Source organism: Jaculus jaculus, chromosome 5, assembly GCF_020740685.1.
Source record: "Jaculus jaculus isolate mJacJac1 chromosome 5, mJacJac1.mat.Y.cur, whole genome shotgun sequence".
In the NCBI taxonomy this organism is placed as follows: domain Eukaryota; kingdom Metazoa; phylum Chordata; class Mammalia; order Rodentia; family Dipodidae; genus Jaculus; species Jaculus jaculus.
In genome coordinates this window covers 164,916,449-164,937,103 of record NC_059106.1, presented here as the reverse complement: position 1 = coordinate 164,937,103, position 20,655 = coordinate 164,916,449, and the positions used below count along the sequence as shown (strand labels likewise).

General features: G+C 50.5%; 1 protein-coding gene and 1 pseudogene across 1 annotated transcript in view; both read right to left on the bottom strand.

Annotated features, from left to right (window-relative positions):
* Positions 1-17,557, bottom strand: part of Bace2 (beta-secretase 2) — a 103,696-nt gene extending 86,139 nt beyond the window's left edge. The window contains exon 1 of the mRNA XM_004654492.3: positions 17,258-17,557. Coding sequence (XP_004654549.1) covers positions 17,258-17,557 — 300 coding nt within the window. The remainder of the gene's footprint in view (positions 1-17,257) is intronic.
* Positions 1,693-6,122, bottom strand: LOC105943795 (annotated as a pseudogene).
* Positions 17,558-20,655: the final 3,098 nt, after the last annotated feature.

Sequence of the window (20,655 nt, the reverse complement as noted above, 5' to 3'; positions counted from 1 at the left end):
AAGCCAGCTGTGCCGTGGAGTCCTGGGAAAGCAGCGCTGGAGTGAGGCTGACGGCTGAGGGTCCCTATACTTGATGCACAGGGTGGGCTCCTCGGGGCTCACAAACTCAGGACAGTGAGGAATGTTTCCTTGTAGAAACAAGAAGGCTCCCAGTGAAACATCAGCCCAGACACGGAAATGGACAGGAGGGTCATGCCCGGGAGCACAGGGACCCCACCCCCTCTTCTGCCAGCCCAGCACATGACCTGCAGGCACTGTAGAGTCTGTCTCCTGCTGGGATGGACGGAGCCAGATGCAGAGGCAACAGAATTCCCCTTGCAGAACTACTACGGGATTAAGCCAAAACAATCACATACTTACTAAACAAAGGATGGTCCAAGCGTGCTGAATGCCTTAAAACTTGTAAAGACAAAAAAAAAATAAATAAATAAAAATAAATTTTAAAAAAGGCTGAGAAGCCAGGCGTGGTGGTGCATGCCTTTAATCCCAGCACTCAGGAGGCAGAGGTAGGAGGATTGCCATGAGTTCAAGGCCACCCTGAAATGATAGAGTTAATTCCAGGTCAGCCTGGACCAGAGTGAGACCCTACCTCGAAAAACCAAATAAATAAATAAATAAATAAAGGCTGAGGAGTTTAGCAGTTAAGGTACTTGCCTGCGAAGCCCAAGGACATAGGTTCAACTCTCCAGGACCCACATAAGCCAGATGCATATGGTGGCACATGCATCAGGGAGTTCATTTGCAGTGGCTGGAAACCCCCGGCATGCCCATTCTATCTCTTCCCCCCCCATCTCTCTCTCTCTCTCTCTAGTAAAAAAATAAAATAAAATAAACTTATAGAGAAACATGTATTGCTTTACAATGCATTGCTAGGTGACTGCATATTTATCATAGTACACACTTATCCAAACCCACGTGAGTCAGCCTGTGACACACTCAGTTTACATGGTACAGACGCTGTTCCTAGGCTGTGCGAACTCTGTATTGAATGCTAGGGAAAACTGACACACAGCGGTAAGAATTTGTACTTCGAACCACATCTAAACCCAGGGTAAAGATGTACCCTAATGGACAAAATGTACACCTCCCGAGGACGCTTCCTGTGAGAAGGCCCCAGAACCAAAGCTGCCCTGGGTGACCAGTCAGCGAGCGGTGAGCGGGTGCCCAGGCCTCAGACGCTACCCCACGCCACCGAAGACTAGACACCCCACACACGCAGGCCACACAAAACTTGTAGAAAAAGGTTTCTCGTCCTTCAACAACAAGTTAACGTTATTTTGCTAGAAAGCTTACTTTAACTTCTATTTCATGAAGTTTTTACATTTTTTGACTTTTTTTTGGTAAAGATTTGTTTTATTTCTACTGGGGGAAGGAAGATGATAAATAGAGCTGTTTTCCAATTTGCTCTCCACCGTGCACACACATGCACACCTATACATACATACATACGTACACCAAGAGCACCCCCTCCCCCCAAACCACAACAAAAGGTTCAGAGCCCAAAATACCCTCAAACTGCACCGACACACTTCATATTTTGACTAAAAGACTCTGGGAGGAAGTGTAAAATGCAAAAAAAAAAAAAAAAAAAATCAAATGACCAAGAAAATGCTGAGCAAACAGCATCATTAATATACAAAAATATCTGTATCACTGAACTGGTAACAGTGGATGTTCCCTGTGTCTGCAAAGCTACGGGACTACGTAGCTGATCGTCCATCCAGTCCGCGCCAGCTTCCAACCCCCCAGGAAGGATTTCAGTTTAGCCTCGTTCTTCGAGGCTTCATCGAAGTTTTCTACAAGGTCTGGAACGTCGTCCTCCTCCTCCTCAATGTCTACTGGCTTTGGAGCTTTGCTGTCCAGCACTTGCCTTGGGAACTGTTCAGCTTGTTAAGCTGTCAGCCCCAAGGTGACTTAATATTCCAGGAAGCGTTTCTGTAATTGGTTTGGCTTCTGCGTGACCAGTGATCGCAAAGGTGTTGGCAGACAGGGAAGCTTGGACTTTGGGATTGTTGACATGAATAACTGTTCCATCGTCTTTGATCATGTTCACCTCTTCAATACCAGCTATGTTCTTTACTGCCAGGTTTTTCAGAGAACTCTGGAGTTCTTTGTCGTCAGCTGTCGCTGTTCTCTGTACCACCTTCTTCTTTCTGCGGGCTGTACCCTTGCTCCCTATCTGGACCTGAGCCTGAAGTTTGGCTAACTTTTCTTGGTTCATGCTGTTGGTGAATCTGAACTAGGGAAAGGGGAGGGGGTCCCCCAACACCGGCATGCGACAAGAGCAAGTTGGCTGCCTCCGCTGAAATAGAGAAAGACTGCGGCCCATTTTTTGACTTTTTATAATAAGAGCATACAACACAGTATACTACTAACCAAAACATTCTCCTGTACTGTTGATTTGGTTCATGTGGGTTTTTCTATCTTTACATTGTTATTAAAACAGCCTTTTAACCTTTTGTTCAAAACTAAGACATGAACACACAGACTAGGTGAGGCCTGCCCAGGGCCCCCCGTCATCAACACCATGGTTTTTGATCCTCCAAACCTTGTCCTTTTGGGACAGCCCACCCACCCAGAGCTGCCATCTCCCAACAACATCATCTTCTGAAATCTTTCCTAAATGACCTGCATGAGGCTGTGCAGCTAACACGTTTTATTATGTAAGTAGAATACACATATATAACGATAAAGGTATGGTAAATACATAAACCAGTAGTATCAAAACCATTTACTGGGCTGGAGGGATGGCTTAGCAGTTAAGGCGTTTGCCTGCAAAGCCAAAGGACCCAGGTTCAATTCCCCAGGACCCACGCTAGCCAAATGCACAAGAGGGCACATGCGTCTGGAGTTTGTTTGCAGTGGCTGAGGCCCTGGCACACCCATTTTCTCCCTCTCTCTCTTGCTATATCTCTCTCCCTCTTTCTGTCAAACAAATAAAAATTAACTATTTTTTTTTAAAAAAAAACCATTTACTGTCATCAAGATAGCCACGCATGGTGGCACATGCCTTTAATCCCACCCAGCACTTGGGAGGAGAGATAGGAGGCAGGAGGTGGAGGCCTGAGACTACATAATGAATTCCAGGTCGGCCTGGGATAGAGCAAAACCCTACCTAGAACAACCCCACCCCTGCAAAAAAAAAAAAAATTTACATGGGCTGGAGAGATGGCTTAGTGGTTAAAGACACTTGCCTGCCAAGCCAAAGGACCCAGGTTCAATTCCCCAAGATTCACATAAGCCAGATACATAAGGTAGTGCATGCATTTAGAGTTTGTTTGTAGTGGCTAGAGGCCCTGGCACACCCATTCCCTCTCCCCAGCTGCCTCTTTCTCTCTCTCTCTCAAATAAATAAAAATTTTAAAATTTAAAACTTACACAGTGTTCCTAACTGTACTGGTATGCTTTCATACGAGGGTGAGTGTAGTAAGTTTGTTTCCACCACCTTCATGGCAAAACTGCATGCTGCTGTAAGCGGTCCATGCCGCCCGTCACCCCAGCAAAACCCAGGAATTGAGTCTTTAAGCTTTGCAGCAATCCTACAAGACAGCAGTAAACATCTAAAGAGCTGTCTTCATCTCATCTTTTGCCATCAGATTCCACAGGGAGGGTTGAGAAAGACGGTCAGTCATTCCGAAGTTTAGTCTTCCCCCTCTGGTCAAGTGACCCTCAATGTCCAGCGCCATCTTTCTGGCAGGTGGGTCTTGTCTCTGAGAGTCCTCCCTTTCCTCTCTGCCATCTCTCTCTGTGAAGCAGGGGGAGGGTTTGAATACCATAAGGCTGCCGTGTCCTGCATTTGCCTCTGAGCCACCATTTGGATGACATCTAGATTCGAGGTTCACTCAGAACCAACAAGCCGTTAGCATTGCGTATGGGCCAGGAGGTCCAAAGCAGAGCAGGTTCCTTCCTACGGCACGTAGCGCAATGCGCGCCTGCAATGCAGAACCAGCCGCGCGCCTCTCATTGTGCCCCGGCCACTAGGAGCTCACAACGGCTACAGTGTCAGAGTCCCTGGATCTGGTTGGCTCTGTTCGAACTTTATGGGACCACCATTGTACGTGGGGACTGACGATCAGGGCGGCTCTGTGTGGCTCAATTGTACTTAAGGAGCGGTGTCACAAAGAGTGTTTCAGAGCTGTGACACGATAAATTCCTTCACAGACAAAAGCTACAGGAAGTGTCCTTTGCTAAAGTTGTTTTGGCTCACAGACAGAAGGCAGCAAACCTGTCGTTGTAGCACCAAGTCCTGAGACTTTTTTTTTAAAATATTTTTTGTTCATTTTTATTTATTTATTTATTTATTTGAGAGTGACAGACACAGGGAGAAAGACAGATAGAGGGAGAGAGAGAGAATGGGCGCGCCAGGGCTTCCAGCCTCTGCAAACGAACTCCAGATGCGTGCACCCCCTTGTGCATCTGGCTAATGTGGGACCTGGGGAACCGAGCCTCAAACCGGGGTCCTTAGGCTTCACAGGCAAGCGCTTAACCGCTAAGCCATCTCTCCAGCCCAAGTCCTGAGACTTTGTGGAGCTGCCATCCTGCAATATAAGGCCCCTGCTATTCCAGAGGCCCTGGGTGCACTTATGTGCCGAACACAGCTTTCTGAAGAGGGGTTGTAGTTAATTTTAGCCTTAAACACAGTCCCTTTCACCCCAACCGCTTTCACCTGTTCAGTAGCTCACACATCACACAGCCATCTCCAAACAGAAGTTCAAGGCACAATGCGGACCCAGAGGTACACTCCAACCTGACTCACAGAAGCCTCAGGGCCAGATTCTAGATGATGCAGAGCAAGGAGGATTTTTCTTTTGAGCACGTGTATAGTATATATGTGTGCATGTGAGTGTCTGTGTATGTGTGAGGTGGTACGTGTGTGTATGGGTGAGTACCCAGCTGTACACTAGTGTATATGGAGGCTAGAGGTCACTACTGAGTGTCTTCCTCAATCACTCTCCAAATAAATTTTTATTTATTTGAGATAGAGAGAGAGAGAATGGGCACACCAGGGCCTCTAGTGAACCAAATTCAGAAGCATGCACCACCTTGAGCATCTGGCTTATGTGGGTCCTGGGGAATCAAATATGGGCCCTTTGACTTTGCAAACAAGTGCCTTAACCATTAAGCAATCCCGCCATCTTATTTTTTAAATTATTTTTATTTATTTATTTGAGTGAGAGAAAGACACAGGAGGAGAGAGAATGGCTTCCAGCCACTGCATATGAACTCCAGACACATGCAACACCTTATGCATCTGGCTTACATGGGTCCTGAGGAATTGAACAGAGGTCCTTTGGCTTTGCAGGCAAGTGCCTTAACTGCTAAGCAATCTCTCCAGCCCCCTTCATCTTATTTTTAAAAATAATTTATTTATTCCTTTGTAAGGGGAGAGAGAGAGAGAGAGAGAATGGGCATATCAGGGCCTCTTAGTATGCAAAGGAACTACAGATGCATGTGCCATGTTGTGCATCTGGCTTTATGTGGGTACTGGGGAACTGAACCAAGGTTGTGAAGGTATATAAGCAAGTGCCTTTAACCACTGAGCTACCTCTCCAGCCCTTAGTTTTTGAGACAAGGTCTCTCTCCCTGAGCCTAGAGATAACCAATTAGGCTAGACTGGCTGGCCAGCCAGCTCCAAGGATCCACCCTGTCTTCACTTCTCCAGCACTGAGATTACAGACACGTACTGCCACACCTGGCACTTTACATGGGTGCTGGAGATTCAAACTCAGGTCTTCACGCTTGTGCGGTAAGCATTTTGCCCACTGAGCCATCACCCCGGATCCTGCATGCAGGATTTTAAAGGATTTTTAAAGGCTGAAAGAATGCTTTCAAATACATTTGGTGGTAGTCATATATGTCCCAGCAAATGAGTGACAGGGGTGGACAATGGTGCCCAGTGTCCTTTTCCCAGCCTAGCCAGCTGGACCTATCACCTCTGAGAACCCCAGGAGATGGGCTGCGGTGGTCCTTCTTGTGACATCTCTTCTGCACACACGGCTATCCCCATGATTCCTGGGGCCACTTCCTAAGTAAACTATGTCCATGCCCTTATTCCAGAACTATTCTGGGGTCCCCAAGAATGAGGGGGTTCCTGACCACACAGTGCTATACATGGTCTCCTCTATCCTGCCTTCCCTGGGTACTCAGAGTTTAATTTTCCTTTGTTATCCAGAAATGTCCCAGGCCACCCATTTTTAACTATTCACTCCCTGGCTCACCCCCCGCCCTGCCCATAAACGGGGTGGTGTACCGTAACGTCTGCACACTCTTTGTAAGTAAGGCTTTTGTTTGCTTCAAGCCCAAGTCCACAGTGTGCCTGTGAACATGTGGAAGGGCACCGTCTGCTAAAGCCGGTGCCTCGGATGTCCCACACATGCTCCTGCTGAACATCTGTGGAACATGTCACCCGGTTTCCCAAGACTGGTCCCTCTCATGCCAATCCAACCCTGGTGGCACCTGCTCGGAGACATCTCCCCCACCTCCCTGGCGGACACAGTCTTCTGACACCCGCTCTACCCCACGGTTCCCAGGCTGCCCCGTCTCACAGCGCTTCTCCCAACACTGCTTGCTTTCCTCACAATCTGTCTCCCTCGCACGAACAGAGACTGTGTAAAAACAAGGGCCTTCTCTGCGCAGTTAACTGTCAACCCCAAGGCTCAGAACAGTCTCTGTATACAGGAGGGGCTTAATAAACACACCAGACAAAGGAAGGAAGGCATGTGCTCAGCTTGTCCTTTGCAGTAAGTTCAACATTCTTTCCCTTCTTTGATCTCGGATCCTTCCATTCAGAAGTGACTTCCAACCCCTCGAAGGCCTTGCTGCATCTGCTGACAGCCATGTGACGGCAGGAACAAGGCAGGAGGGCAGCGGCGGTGGTCACCGATGCGGGCACACTGCCGCTTCTGTCTAAGCACACACAGATGCAGCCACTGGCCATTTTCCCCGCTCTGTTCTGGGCAGCCGCTCCAGGCCCACCTGTGGGCCACACCGTTACCACGGCACTGTTTCAACCTGGGGTCAGACGCTTCTTGGTGTAGCAGCCATCCTGTGCGTGGTAAGATGATTTAACTGCCTCTCTGACCTCGCCTATTAGAGACCAGTGACATCAGCCAAGTAGTGCTGACTCAAAATACCTCCAGGTGGGCTGGAGAGGTGGCTTAGCGGTTAAGGAACGTGCCCACAAAGCCAAAGGACACAGGTTCAATTCCCCAGGGCCCACATAAACCAGATGCACAAGGGGGTGCACACATCTGGAGTTCATTTGCAGCCACTGGAGGCCCTGACCTGCCCATTCTCTTTCCCTGTCTATTTTCCTCTCTCTCTCAAATAAATTAAAAAAAAAATACCTGCAGGTGATGCCCAGTGTTCTCTGGGCAAGTTGCCATTACCTACTTCAGGCTGAAAGCCACCTGTCTGCGAAGACTCACTTGCCAGTCTGAGATGACAGATTTTTCTCACTCCCTCTCGTGAGGGAGGGAGAGACAGTACCACCCAGGGTTGACACCTCAAACTTATAGCACTCCTCCTGCCTCAGCTTCTCAATGCTGGTATTATGAGGTGTGCACTATGCTCTCTGGCCTTGGTTTAGAATAGCTGTTTCCCAGGGTGCACTTTCAGCCCACTTTGACTGTGTCCCATGTAGGTAGGCATTGGAGGCACAGGTTACCATCCACCGGTGATCCAGCCTACTATTCTCTAACCCAGAACGTCATTACCTATAATAGCCTAGTTGGTGAGGTGCTTGCCCCGTAACCATGAAGACCTGAGTTCGATCCCTTGTAACTATGCCAAGCATGGTGGCATGTGCTTATAAACCTAGTGCTGGGCCAGGAGTGGTGGCGCCTTTAATCCCAGCACTTGGGAGGCAGAGGTAGAAGGGTCGTCATGAGTTCGAGGCCGCCCTGAGACTACATAGTGAATTCCAGGTCCACCTGAGCTACAGTGAGACCCTACCTCAAAACAAACAAACAAACAAACAAACAAACAAACCCAAAAAAACAAAACCTAGTGCTGGAAAGACAGACAGGAGGCTCCCTGGACTCCACTAGACAGCTAATCTAGCGTCATTAGTGCATTCCAGGCCAATGACAGATGCTGTCTCACGAAGAGGTGGACAGTGGTCCTGGGATCTGACACCTAAGATTGCAGTCCGTGCGGCCACAGTTCACGTACACGACACATACAAGCATATATACAATAAGCAAAACAACAAATAAAAAAAAAAGAACAAGTGAATGAATAAACAGGACCCGAACATGGAGGCAGAACAGTTCCAGATGACACAACACAGCCTCACAGTCTCCACAGTCCCTTTCGAGCTTAGCAAAGAGATCCTGGACTCAGTGAGGGGCAGAGGCGGCGGGCGCGTGACAGGGCCACACGCAGCGGGTCACTCGCACGGCCCCTGGGCGGCGGGACGCAACTGCACAGGGTAGAGCTTCTCCGAAGCCAGCAGAAGACGGGGTGCCTCTTGTATTTTGTACAACGTTTCCTTTTCAACTTTGCCTTCCCAGTAATTAATTTTTTTTTCTGGATTTACAAATCACTGCTCTGTGACAGGAGGGACATTTTAAAAGTCACGCTTCCATGCTGTGACTTTTAGCAGCACTGCCTAAGGACTGAACACTGACCAATCGAACTCCGGGTTTCTCACCTGCCCGACACAAGGAAGCTTCTAGAACATAATGTGTCTGAGGTGGAGAGTGGGGAAATGCTCACCCTGGAGCATGTTTCAGAAGATGAGAGATGATGTTCTTTGTACAGGACACTGTAGGCAGAGAAAGTTCTGACCTTTAGTGGCCTACATACAGAGAGAGTCCCAGTACCAGAGCCAGGCTGGTGGGAGATTGGACACCACACAGAATCTGACCCAGGCAGTGGGGACTGGGTCCTGGGAATCTGCATTCTAACCGGTTCTGCAAGGCATTCTAAACAGCCAGTTGGTTCCGCGCAGCAATGACTCCACACGTGGCCCGAGAGCCAGCCATCCCCCTATCTCCTGCCGCAAAGGACACTGGATCCTACGCTCTAGCAGATCCCAAGATGACTGCTCATCCGAGGTTCTTGCCCAACACAACAGATGGCAATTGGTGTTGGAGCTACCAGAAGGGATCTCAAGTCACTAGGTCAGATTCTCTAATTTATAGAGGGGGAAACTGAGGCTCAGCCAGATTAAATGACTTGCCTTCCAATGCCCAACTTTCTGCAAGGAATAGAGCTATGCTCTGACTCCAAGCACTGGGCATGGCACAGCAGACAGACCTGCGGGCCGTCTGGTGGCTCTTCCCATGGGAAAACCTCTGGCACAAGACAAGGTGAAGAGGGCTGTGGACGCCCTCAGAAACTTCAGGAACTCATGGCTGTCTTCACCATGAAGCAACAAATCTTTGCCTCAAACCGAGGTCACACCCTATGACCTCTGGAATCTGTAATACCTGGAAAACCGTTTTGACTCAATAGTGCGGCCCCTGCCCCTCCCCACAGGGACCTTCTGGAAGCCCTGATTTGTGGGTTGGTTTTGGCTTTGGAGAGCCTATACGACTGACACACAGAACCCGCCTCCTGCCCACCACCAAGGCCATTTCTAAGCGCTGCTTTGGAGGTGTCATGGATCTGCAGCCGGGGAGTGGGGGGGGGGGGGGCAAGAGGCCGTGCTGAGAAGCCAGCCATAAATTCTCCTCTCTCAGGCTAGTGTGAGGTGCAGGAGACAATTTCCCACGGCCCTTTGCAGCTCCTAAATGAGGAAGCTGGCCCAGGGCATCGCCCGCCTGCCCACCAGACAGTCCTCCACATCTACCTTCCACGGCTGTGCTGAGATTGTGCATTTCCGGGCATAGGTAGATGAGGAGCCATACAATAAAATCCGCAAACATCCGCCCCGAGACTGGCCTTGGATGGCAAGCATTAACTCAAAAGCAAGCCGGCTACTTTTGCTCCCCTAGTGTGGACGTGTCTTCGTGATGAGAGCACTGCTTCTTCTTTGGAAGATTCCAAAACATGACCACTCTTATTGAGCAAAGTATCAAGGCATCCTTTTGGGTCGGGAAGGGACTAAAGGGAGCTCAGTGACAGCCAATCCAACAGTGTCTTACGCAGACTCACAGGTCAGGAGAGCGAGCCCCGAAAAAGTGACACCCCCCCACTTCCTCACATTCCACCCACACCTGTGCCTTCACAGCCAGAGAAGCCGGACAGACAAGCTGCCTGCCCTGGCGTGTAGGAGTGTTCTGTGTGTAATCATGAGGAGTCCACCGAAGGCTGGGTAGCAGAGCACAGTGACCCAAAGGAAGCAAGAGGTGGGAGGCTCACCGCTAGTTGTAAAAGGAGACCCTCTGGTTGAATGCACACCCACCTTGCTCACTCACACACAGGGCTCCCTTGTTCCTGCTTACTCCACATGCTTGTGGGAAAGGCCACGAGGCCCTCAACCAGGGCGGCATTGCACCCAAGGGTCAAATGCTTAACCTCAGGGGTTGATGCGCGAGATACAAAGTACATCTCATGCTGTTAAGACACCAGAGGGGGGCTGGAGAGATGGTGTAGCGGTTAAGCGCTTGCCTGTGAAGCCTAAGGACCCCGGTTCAAGGCTCGGTTCCCCAGGTCCCACGTTAGCCAGATGCACAAGGGGGCGCACGCGTCTGGAGTTCGTTTGCAGAGGCTGGAAGCCCTGGCGCGCCCATTCTCCCTCTCTCTATCTGTCTTTCTCTCTGTGTCTGTCCCTCTCAAATAAATAAATTAATTAATTAAAAAAAAAAAAAAGACACCAGAGGGAAGTAGAAACCGGCTAGCTCTAAGCCCCTGCCTGGGGGCCAATCTAACCTGCAGAATCACTCCCCATAGTGGTTACAATGTGGGATGTCTCCCTTGAACCTCCCGTGGACGTTTACTCCCCTTTTTAAGACAGGAGAGCCAGAGCCTGGCGGTGTGGCCCACAGCTGTAATCCCAGCGCTTAGGAGGTGGAGACAGGAGGATCAGGGGTTCAAAGCCAGCCGTGGCTACATAGTAAATTCCAGGCCAAGCACAGGAAGGCTTGTGGGGTGATCAGGGCTCTGTGCTCTGAGTGGATGATTCTATTCATGTGAGGACAGACAGGAAAGGTACCTTGTGAGTAGGTCTGCCCCAAAAGCAAGTGTGATTGTCTCTCTCCCTGTGACACCTCAGGGCTGTGCCACTCATAAGGCACCACCAGACACCAGCCCTCAACCTTGGACCAGAGTTGCAAGCCAAAATAAACTTCCTTTCCTTCTAGCTTACCCGGTCTACGTTATCTTGTTATTGGCAATAGAAAACACACAAGGAGAGTGGTGGCTAGCCTCCTCCTTCGCTTCAAGTTTTAACTAGCAAGGGCCAGCAAAACTTCCAGAAGGAAACAGGAAGAAGGGGCAGCTAACCTCGAATAACAGGTTAGTCTGACCAGTCAGGGTGTGGCAGGAATAAGTCCCGGAAGGGGACTTCCATATTAAATGCATGCGGACTCGTAAGGGGCGGCAGGTGCCTGACAGTGTCTTTAAGACACGGAATGCTCCGGCTTCTACCTCTGTGCTGTCCCCAACATCAGTGTGGATGACTCATATAGGTATTTCACTGCTGGCCAAAACTATTATTTATTTATTTATTTTGGTTTTACGAGGTAGGGTCTCACTACAGCCCAGGCTGACCTGGAATTCACTATGGAGTCTCAGGGTGGCCTCGAACTCATGGAGATCCCCCTACCTCTGGCTCCCAAGTGCTGGGATTAAAGGCATGCACTACCACACCCAGCTGGCCAAAGCATTTTTAAGTGGTGTGTGAATGTATAGGTTAGAATCCGAACTCCAGAACCTCATTTGAAAGCAAGTCTTTGCAGATATAAACAAAGTAAGATGAGGTCAAACAATGTAGTGACTATGTCTTTATAAGAAAAGAATTTAGAAAAAAAAAAAGAATTTTGGGGCTAGGGAAATGATTAGGTGGGTAAGGTCTTTGCTGTGCAAGTATGGTGATGCGAGTTTGGATCCCCAGAACCCACACGAAGCCAGGCACAGTGGCAATCATAGATAATCCCATCTACATGATGACGGTAGGCAGAGACAAGAGAATTCCCGGAAATTTGCCTACTTGGCAAATGCAGCGGTGGATGTTAAGAAACCCAGCCTCGAGCAAAGTGGAAGGTGAGAACCAGCATCCGAGGCGGCTCTCTGGCTCCCACACATGCTCCTGGAGTCAATAATGAATGAGAGAGAAGAACTTGTACGCAGCCCATGCAGGGGGGAAAGGCTGGGCGAAGATGGAGGCGGAGAATGCAGTGACGTGGCTACACGCCCAGCAGCACCGAAGGCTACCAGATGCTGCGGACGGGTAAGCGAGGGCCTTGCCCTGCAGCCTCCAAGGGAGGATGTTCTGCCTGATTCGGGCCTTACGGCCTGAGTGGTTTCTTCTGGAAACTAAGACTCAACATGGAGTGAGAGCGGGGAGCTCAGGGAGGGGAGCCATGTGCCCCAGATCACCCGTGCGACCTAACGCACATGGATGCTCTCGATGACAAGCCCTTAGATAAGCGAGGGTGGCTCTCTAAAAAGTCACCATGACTGACACAGCGGGACGTACATGGCAGTAACACAAGGCGAAGACAGACCTGGGCAGGTGGACCTGCCACTCTATGACGTGGCCTCAGACACATGACTCAGCTCTCCAGGTCTCAGTTTCCCCAGCTGAAAATGCAGCAGGTATTTGTGTAATCTTTAGAGGGTGTCTCTAAAACTCAACGAGGCGAACTGAGCAAAACTCGGAGCACGAAGGAGCCACGATGCCGCTTAGTGGTGGTGTACTTGCATTGAAAGCTCTGGGTTCAAAGCCAGGCACCACCATACAGAAAAGAAATGGTGCTGGAGGGATGGCTTGGCGGTTAAGGTGTTGGCCTGCAAAGCCAAAGGACCCAGGTTCGATTCCCCAGGACCCACGTTAGCCAGATGCACAAGGGGGCGCACGCGTCTGGAGTTTGTTTGCAGTGGCTGGAGGCCCTGGCGCACCCATTTTCTCTCTCCCTCTCTCTCTGTCAAATAAATAAATGAATAAAAGAAAATTTAAAGCTTCCTGTGGTGCGGTGTTTCTCCAGCTCTGCCCATCTGCAGGGCTCTGGGCGGGCTCAGCGGCCTGCCCCCTGCGTCCTCTGATAGGGCCTTTCTTGGGAGCACGGCGGCGCCAGGTCTCACCCCGAGGGCTCTCTTGCTGTTCCAGCTCCAACCCCCAAAGTTCTCTCATCGTCACTGTCCTCCGCACTTTACCGTCTCAGCATGCTCCATCACTTTTTGTCTTGGCAGCATTCCCTCCCTTTGCCCAGCCTCAATGACAGCCAGCTTAATGCGATTTGGGGACCCTCAGTGGCTTATTCTGAAAAGTGAGAACTTGTGAGTTGTTTACAGAGACTCAGGCCATCATGTTTCCGAGAGTATGCATGTGTGTCTGGGTGCACGTGTGTGTGTGTGTGTGTGTGTGTGTGTGTGTGTGTGTGTGTGTGCACCCACGTGGAGGTGTCATTCTTAGACAATGCCCACTTTGATTTTTTTTTTTTTCTTTTTTGAGACAAAGCTCCCTCACTGGCCTATTGCGCACCCGTTGAGTTAGAATGGCCTGTCAGTGAGCCCTACGGATCTACCCGTCTCCACCTCCCCAGGGCTGGGATTAAAGGCACATGCCACCATGCCTGGTGTATTTGTGTGGGTTCCGGGAATTGAACTCAGGTCCTTGTGTTTGCATAGTAAGCACTTTACGGGAGGAGCTATCTCTTCAGTCAGCAGTTCACACTTTCAAGCCAACGTCTCCCAAATAGCTATGCGCTCAGAGGCAGATCAGTCACCCAGCACATGTGCTGAAGAAGTTTATTAGATGTTGACATTTGAAGGTTTAAATGTGAAAAGAGTTTTGCCGCCCGTTTCATCCATATTAATGCAGATGACAGAAAATCTTCCAACAGAAAGTCCCCAAAGCCCTCTTTAAGCTACTATAACCCACATAGTAGCCCTTTTCTATCTTCAGTTAGAATTATTATGTTAGCATGAAAGTATTTTTTAATAATGGAAATTGCTATAATTATAATCACTTTAGAACGCTATTATTATTATTAATAAGACCAAATTGCACGGGTCCAGTGGATGCTGGCTCTCCTGTTGGAAAGAAGTCACATAATGCTATCAGTGTGCAGTCCCGGCTCTCATCTCCATGCCAACGTGGGCCTGCCCACCAGCGCATGGCTCTGGGGCCCTCTCCAGCTGTTGGGCAGAAACCTGTGCCTCCTCAAAAAGTCGGCAGGCAGGACAATGGAGCCCCAGTTCTTGATTAAAGCATGCCGGAGACAAATACATTGCCAATGGCTGTCCCGCCCATAGGATAGAAGCGCTCCCTGCAGAGCCTTGATCCTGCCCAGCCTCCTCTCCCATTCTTGCCTGGATCCAACTAGTCCTGAACTTCTTCATTAAGCTCTGAAGCCACGAGATGGGGCGATGAGGATGTGAAGGAGACTCTGGGTGCAGTCAGTTAGGTACAGTCCCTAATACCTTGAGATGTAGGGGCCAGTGATCTCTGCTTAGGAAGAAGACTTTGAAGTCAATAGCAAGGAAAAGAAGTCTGGAGGTGTGTGGGGGAAGGAGCACAGACCGGTCTGTCACTCAGCTTTCCCCACCGTCAGCCAGATGCAGGTAAGGACAAGGACACGGTAGGGGTGACTATGGGCATTCCCAGAGAAAGCACTTCGGAAGCGCAGGGCACAGCATCCATATGCGGGGAGCCCCTGACGTGTACTAACACCTGAAAAAGTAAGTCTTGGTTATTTATTGCTTGAATCTTTCAATTATTTCTTTCCCTCCACCTAAGCAGTTTTTATTCTGGGCTCCAGAGAACCAGCAGAAAAATGAAAGCATGATTCTTGGCCACTAATGGAGCAGGAGCACTCACTGGTGAAGGTTCAGAAGTCAGCTCCCTCCCTGGCCAGCTCCAAACCCCTGCTGTGACAGGCAGGATGGACAGAAGCTAGCCCAGCCCAGGGCAGGTCACCAATGCCTAAGCACTTACAGTGGAACGAGGAAATAGCAGATTTGCCTCAAAGCAGCTTATTTCTTCATCAAGCCAGGAAGGATGTACTGAGGGAATATTTCATTCCCAGCAAATGCAAAAGTCGCATAAGTATTTGTCTTCCCGGGGAAACAAGCTACAGTGTAACTGAGAAGCAACCCTTAGAAAACGCCTCCCTAGCTGTGGTGAAGAGATGAACACAGGCTCTCGGTGCATCCTGGTTCATTACATTAATTAAAAACTTTGTTGCTTGAAAGGTCATTGACTTAACTGAAAAAGGCAAGTTATTACTTATGAAAGCTTTTAAAGAAATAGTCTTGTCCTCCTCTTAAGGCCTTGTCCTGTCCTCCTTCCTCCAGAGGGAGAGCTTCGGGCTTCTTGCTTCAGCCCTGGAACTGCCCAGAGAATTCCCTTCTGCCCTCAACCAACACCATCGTTTGTCCATAAAGGCTCAAGCTTCCCAAATGGGGCCTAAAGATTTTACAGGACACAAAGGAGGTCCCTCCTCCTCTGTGCAGTGTGTGAACAACGGCAGTTCACAGGATTCTTACCACCCTGGGGCGCGTGTTCTCACGTGGGCCAGCCTTCCCAGAGCCAGCTAAGCTTCCTCAGCTGACATCCAATTGCCTGAGAAGATGGCCCAGGAGACCCCACACTGAAACCAGAATCCGAGGGGGATTTTGTTGTTGTTGCTTATTTTGTTTTGTTTTGTTTTGTTTTGTTTTGTTTTGTTTTGTTTTGTTTTGTGAGGTGAGGTCTTGCTGTAGCCCAGACTGACCTGGAATTCACTCTGTAGTCTCAGGGTGGCCTTGAACTCATGGCCATCCTCTTACCACTGCCTCCCCAGTGCTGGGACTAGAGGCGTGCGCCACCACGCCTGGCTCAGAATCAGAGTTTTAAGAAGAGTAATACACTACTGTAGGTTCTTTTTAAAAGTAATTAAATTACTACAGAAGTTATTCAGCAGTTTCCTTTAAAAAAAAACACAGAATTAACATGGCATGCCTTTGCTCTTAATGTCTTGAATAATTTAATTAGGATTATACAAAACTCGTGAGCATGTTCTATTTAAGGGCAAACACAGCTGCATGAAATCCCAATGACAAAGATAAAGATAAAAATTTTTAAAGTTAAAGATTAAAAATAAAGTATCTTCACATGATGCAACATGTATGCAACAGACAGAAAACTTGACTTCAAACCACAAGGATTAGATAGTCCGGTGCCAGACCTGAATCAATTCTTGGGGTATTTTCTCTTGACCACTCTTGAACGTGTATAATTCCCTGTTACAAAAAGTGTTAATAAATGAACAACCCAGTAACAGCAAAAAGAGAGCTGTTCGGATTGATTTCCTGATTTGCCATGGGTTTGCTAAGCCTCAGTTTCCCCCAGTAGCATGATGCAGGCATCTCCTACTTTCCAGCTGCACCAGGGTAGACGCCTCGCTGCTGGTGCCCGGTGCCCACAGCACTGGGCAGCTGGACCGCGAAGAGGAAGCCAGCAAACCGATCTGGGAAAGCAGCGCGGGCTCGGAGGAAAAGCGCTCCTTCCAGGAGCTGCTGCGAGGAGGAGCCCCTTCGGAACCCGGTGGCTTTTAGCTGAGCTCAGGTAGAAATCCCTTTGAAAGGGAGCCTTGGGTGCCGGCCAGGAGCCTCTTTAGCAATGAGACAGCATGGAAAGGGAGAAGTGGAGAGAGCATCAACTCCAGGGATCCCCCTCCCCACCCAATCTAACATCACCTGGATCATGTCTTCCCCTCCACCCCCGAGGTATCGCTCTGGCTGGAAAGAGACGTGTCGCTCCTAAGGAGGAAAGCCCGCTGGAGGCGCTGGTTACAGGTCCCCGGCCATGCCCCGCGGTGCGGGGAGGGACCAGCAAGTTCTGAAACACTTGCCCACACCCTCCAGCGCTGCGCTCGGGGCAGGGGCTGAGCTCTTGGCAAGCGCGCGCCCAGGTACCCCGCCCCCCCCCACACACACCCAAAGGAGGGAGCGCTCCTTTGCACCCCTGACTTCTCTTCTACGGGCACATCTGCTGCTTTAGGGGACGCGTGAAGCTGCATCTCCGGAGACAGCTTGTGGGAGTCCCTCACCCAAACTAGAAGCACTTCCCCCCACACACCACCCTCCACCAAAGCCGCCCGCTGCAACCACGAGGTGGGGAAGAGTTGCGCCCCCGAGAGGGTGGGCGAGCTCCCCAGCGACCTACCTTCTGCGGAGGGGTGCCGATCCACATCTCCAGGTAGTAGCCGCGGCCAGAGTCCCCCTGCAGGTTATCCACCATGGCCAAGAAGTTCGCACCGGCCCCCGCGGGCTCCAAGGCGAGCGCCAGGCCCTCGGCACGGGGCAGGACGGGGGTGGCTACCCTGGGGGCGGGCGAAGGTCGGTGGCTCGTGGCCGCGGCCACCTGCAGGGGCAGGGTGAAGGGTGCCGGGGCCAGAGCCGGGGCCGCGCGCAGGAGCCACTGGGCCAGCAGCGGGAGCAGCAGCGCCCGGAGCAGCGCGCCCATCCCCGCGGCGGGGCTCCGGGTTGCCGGGCGCGCCCCGCCTGGCCTGGCCCGGGTGACAGCGGCGACCGGCGAGGGTCGGTGACTTGGGCGTGCGCGCGGGGCTTCCGGGCAGGGCGGAGAGCGCAGCCGGCGGTCGGCGGCGGAGGAAGAGGAGGATGGGCGGAGGACCCGGGAGGAGGCTCCCAGGAGGAGGAGGAGAAGGAGAAGGAGGAGGAGGAGGAGGTGGTGGCGGCGACGCCGGAGCCGCCCCAGCCAAGTTGAGCAAGTTCTCGTCCGCTGCCCCCTCTGGCGGGCGGCGGCTGCCCCGCAGGGTCCCGTCCCCTCCGCCGCCGCCAAGGTCAAGGCCGTGCGCCCGGCCCCGCGGCTGGGGGGCCGGGGGGGGGGGGAGGGGGTCCTCTTTCCGATCCCTCCCCCCCACCTCCTCTTCCCCGGGAAACCCCTAATCCCGAATTTCCTCGGAACGTGCCCGGGACGCCACGGCCAACGGATGTGACGAGGCTCCATCTGATACTTGGGGGGGAAAGTTTCAGGAACCCTTAAAGGGGCAGGGAGAGCCCGAACTCATCCCCTGGTCCCGCGCCTGGAGGGGTTCGGTGGAGGTCCCCTTATGTGCTGAGGCAGGGCTACCAGGGGTCACACGGAGGCCACAGCGCAAAGCGGGATGCGGGGGGTGGGGTGGGGCTTGCAAAAGAGCCGCGACCCTCTTGCAAAGCGCATCTCCAGTGGGGTCTGGCTGCCTCGGGGCGTTTTCTGCATTCTGCACCGTCTGGGGTGGGGGTGATCTGAATGCTGGAGGGGTCTAAATGGAGGCTGGGGGAGGCAGGTGCAAATGCTGCCAGGTCCTGGGAAGGAGGCTGGGCTGCCTCTGGCTGCTTGCTGAAGTCTCATTTCTCCCTGGTGCCCAACCTTGCCTGGGCTTGCCTGCCCCACACATCTCCTTAAGGCAGTAAGGGACCCTCCTAGGAGCTGCCTCTCACTTCTCCCAGGAGTCCCCAGGGCAGCCAGTTAGTAAGTTACTATCAGGGGTCCAAAGTGAGGGTTCTACTCCACTGCCATCCAACAGCCTCCCCTTTCGCCCCACCCACTAGCCAGCTTTCTGCGGATTATCTAATTAATTTTTGCTTAGCCACAGACCCCAGAGCTCAGGAACTGCGTTCAGTAACGCAAGCGATGAGGGCTATTTTATTTTAGGGACTGAACGCAGGGGGGGACAATTATGCAAGCGAGTACCATCGATTTCTGCTGAAACAAGGAATAGAAAAATCTTTCTGTCTCCTCCAGCTGAACTATGCTGTCTGTTTTTTTTTTTTTTTTAAACAAATAAACAAGCCAATCTTCAAACAGTGGGGAGATAGAAACCAAGGTCCCCTCCTTACTGCAGCCTCCAGTTACTTCGACTCAAGATTCTGGGGTAATTCCCATCTTCCCAGTGTCAGAGTCATGTCTTGTCTTCTCTACCAGGGACCCTCTGTCTGAGATCTTGGGTTCTATTGATTTTTTTTTAACTGACTTTAACTATGAAGTCACATTTTCCCCAAACTATATCCCTTCTCCAACAAATCCCCAGCCACACAATGGAAGGCCTAGTTGGTTCCCATGATGTGACTTAAATTGATATTCTCCATAAATCTACATAGTTATTCCAGAGCTCTTACATTCATATATTCACAATTCAAATTCAAGGTTGTGAAGGGTGTGCAATTTTAAAGACATGATTATTTATACTCTTCCCTCTTGTCCAGTCTTGAGGGGTGCAACAAGACACGTAGACATCTCTCGGAAGGATATAGGCCTTGTATAAGAAATGTGTAGAATATATCGAGGACATTGATATGGGGGCTACGTGGTGTATAAGGTCAATATTGAAGACATTTGCGCTCTGTAATAGCTAAAAAACACAAGGGAAATTTGTAAGAACTCAAGTCTAATTAAAGTTTGTATTTGAAGCTCCGTTTCATGTAGCATGAATATTCCTGGGCTTTTCATGTGAGAGGGAGGCTAGGATGGCAGGTAAACGCAAAGAGATGCGGAACTGAGGAACACACGCCGTTGTTCTAAAGAGTGGCAGAGCTGACTCGCCTGAGTGTGTGCTGCGGTGACAGCTATTGGTGACTGTGTCCTCGCCTATCTTAATGTTTATGAAAGTGTGGCCAGAGTTCTTGGAATTACGGGCACGGTGGTGCCGGAGGACTGGAGAAACTGTAGCCTCCAACTGTTTGAACAGAAGTGGTATTTCCCCTTCCATGGAGAACCCTTAGGTTTCCTTCCTCCCAGCCTGGTTTCTTATTCTTTTTCTTTTGTTTTTTTTCAGTCTAGAAGCAGTGCCTTCACACAGTGTTCAGGGGCAGTGCCCACTCCTCAACAGTAGCCAGCATCCCCCTCGGATGGGCCACCTCACCGAGGCCTTCTGGCGCTCATTGGCTCTGCCGCCTCCGAGCCCCTTTGACAAAGCAATTCTCAAACTCGCTGGTCCCTTTATACTTTCACAAATGACCGAGGACTTCAATTGGTCCCTCTGTAGTTCCCAAACTAGGGTGACAAATTGAGAAACCTTAACAAATAGATAACAAGCCATTTAAAATAGCAAAACCTATCAGAGAAACATAGCATTTTAATGAAAATTGTGTTGTCAGTGCAAAAGACATAGATCTCACTTCAAAGAGGATGAGACAGTTTCTTCTGGAGCCAAATATGAGTGGCCGTGGTGTGAGGACACAGATTTAGGTCACCCCAATTCCGTGTTCCAATGTGTTCATGAAGATTTTATACTTATAGAACAAAAACAATCATAAATCAAAGCACTCTTCAAATGCATTGGCTGAACATCGGGTAGGAGGAATACAGCAAAGTGGGGGAATCTCTACCATAGGCCTCAGAGGCTACCTGACGACATTCTGGACATTCTTAGCCCTTGGGTTGGTGGTCTGTCAAGACATTCTGAAAAGGTCACACCTGATCAACTGATAGTCACGTGGGTGTTAGGTCAGACACAGAGGTGAGTGATAATGGCTTTTGAGGGGCTAAAGATAGCCCAAGGTAATTAGTCTTTGGCCTTGCAACATCCTGCCTCTCTGTGATCACAGGAGTCTTACCAGTGT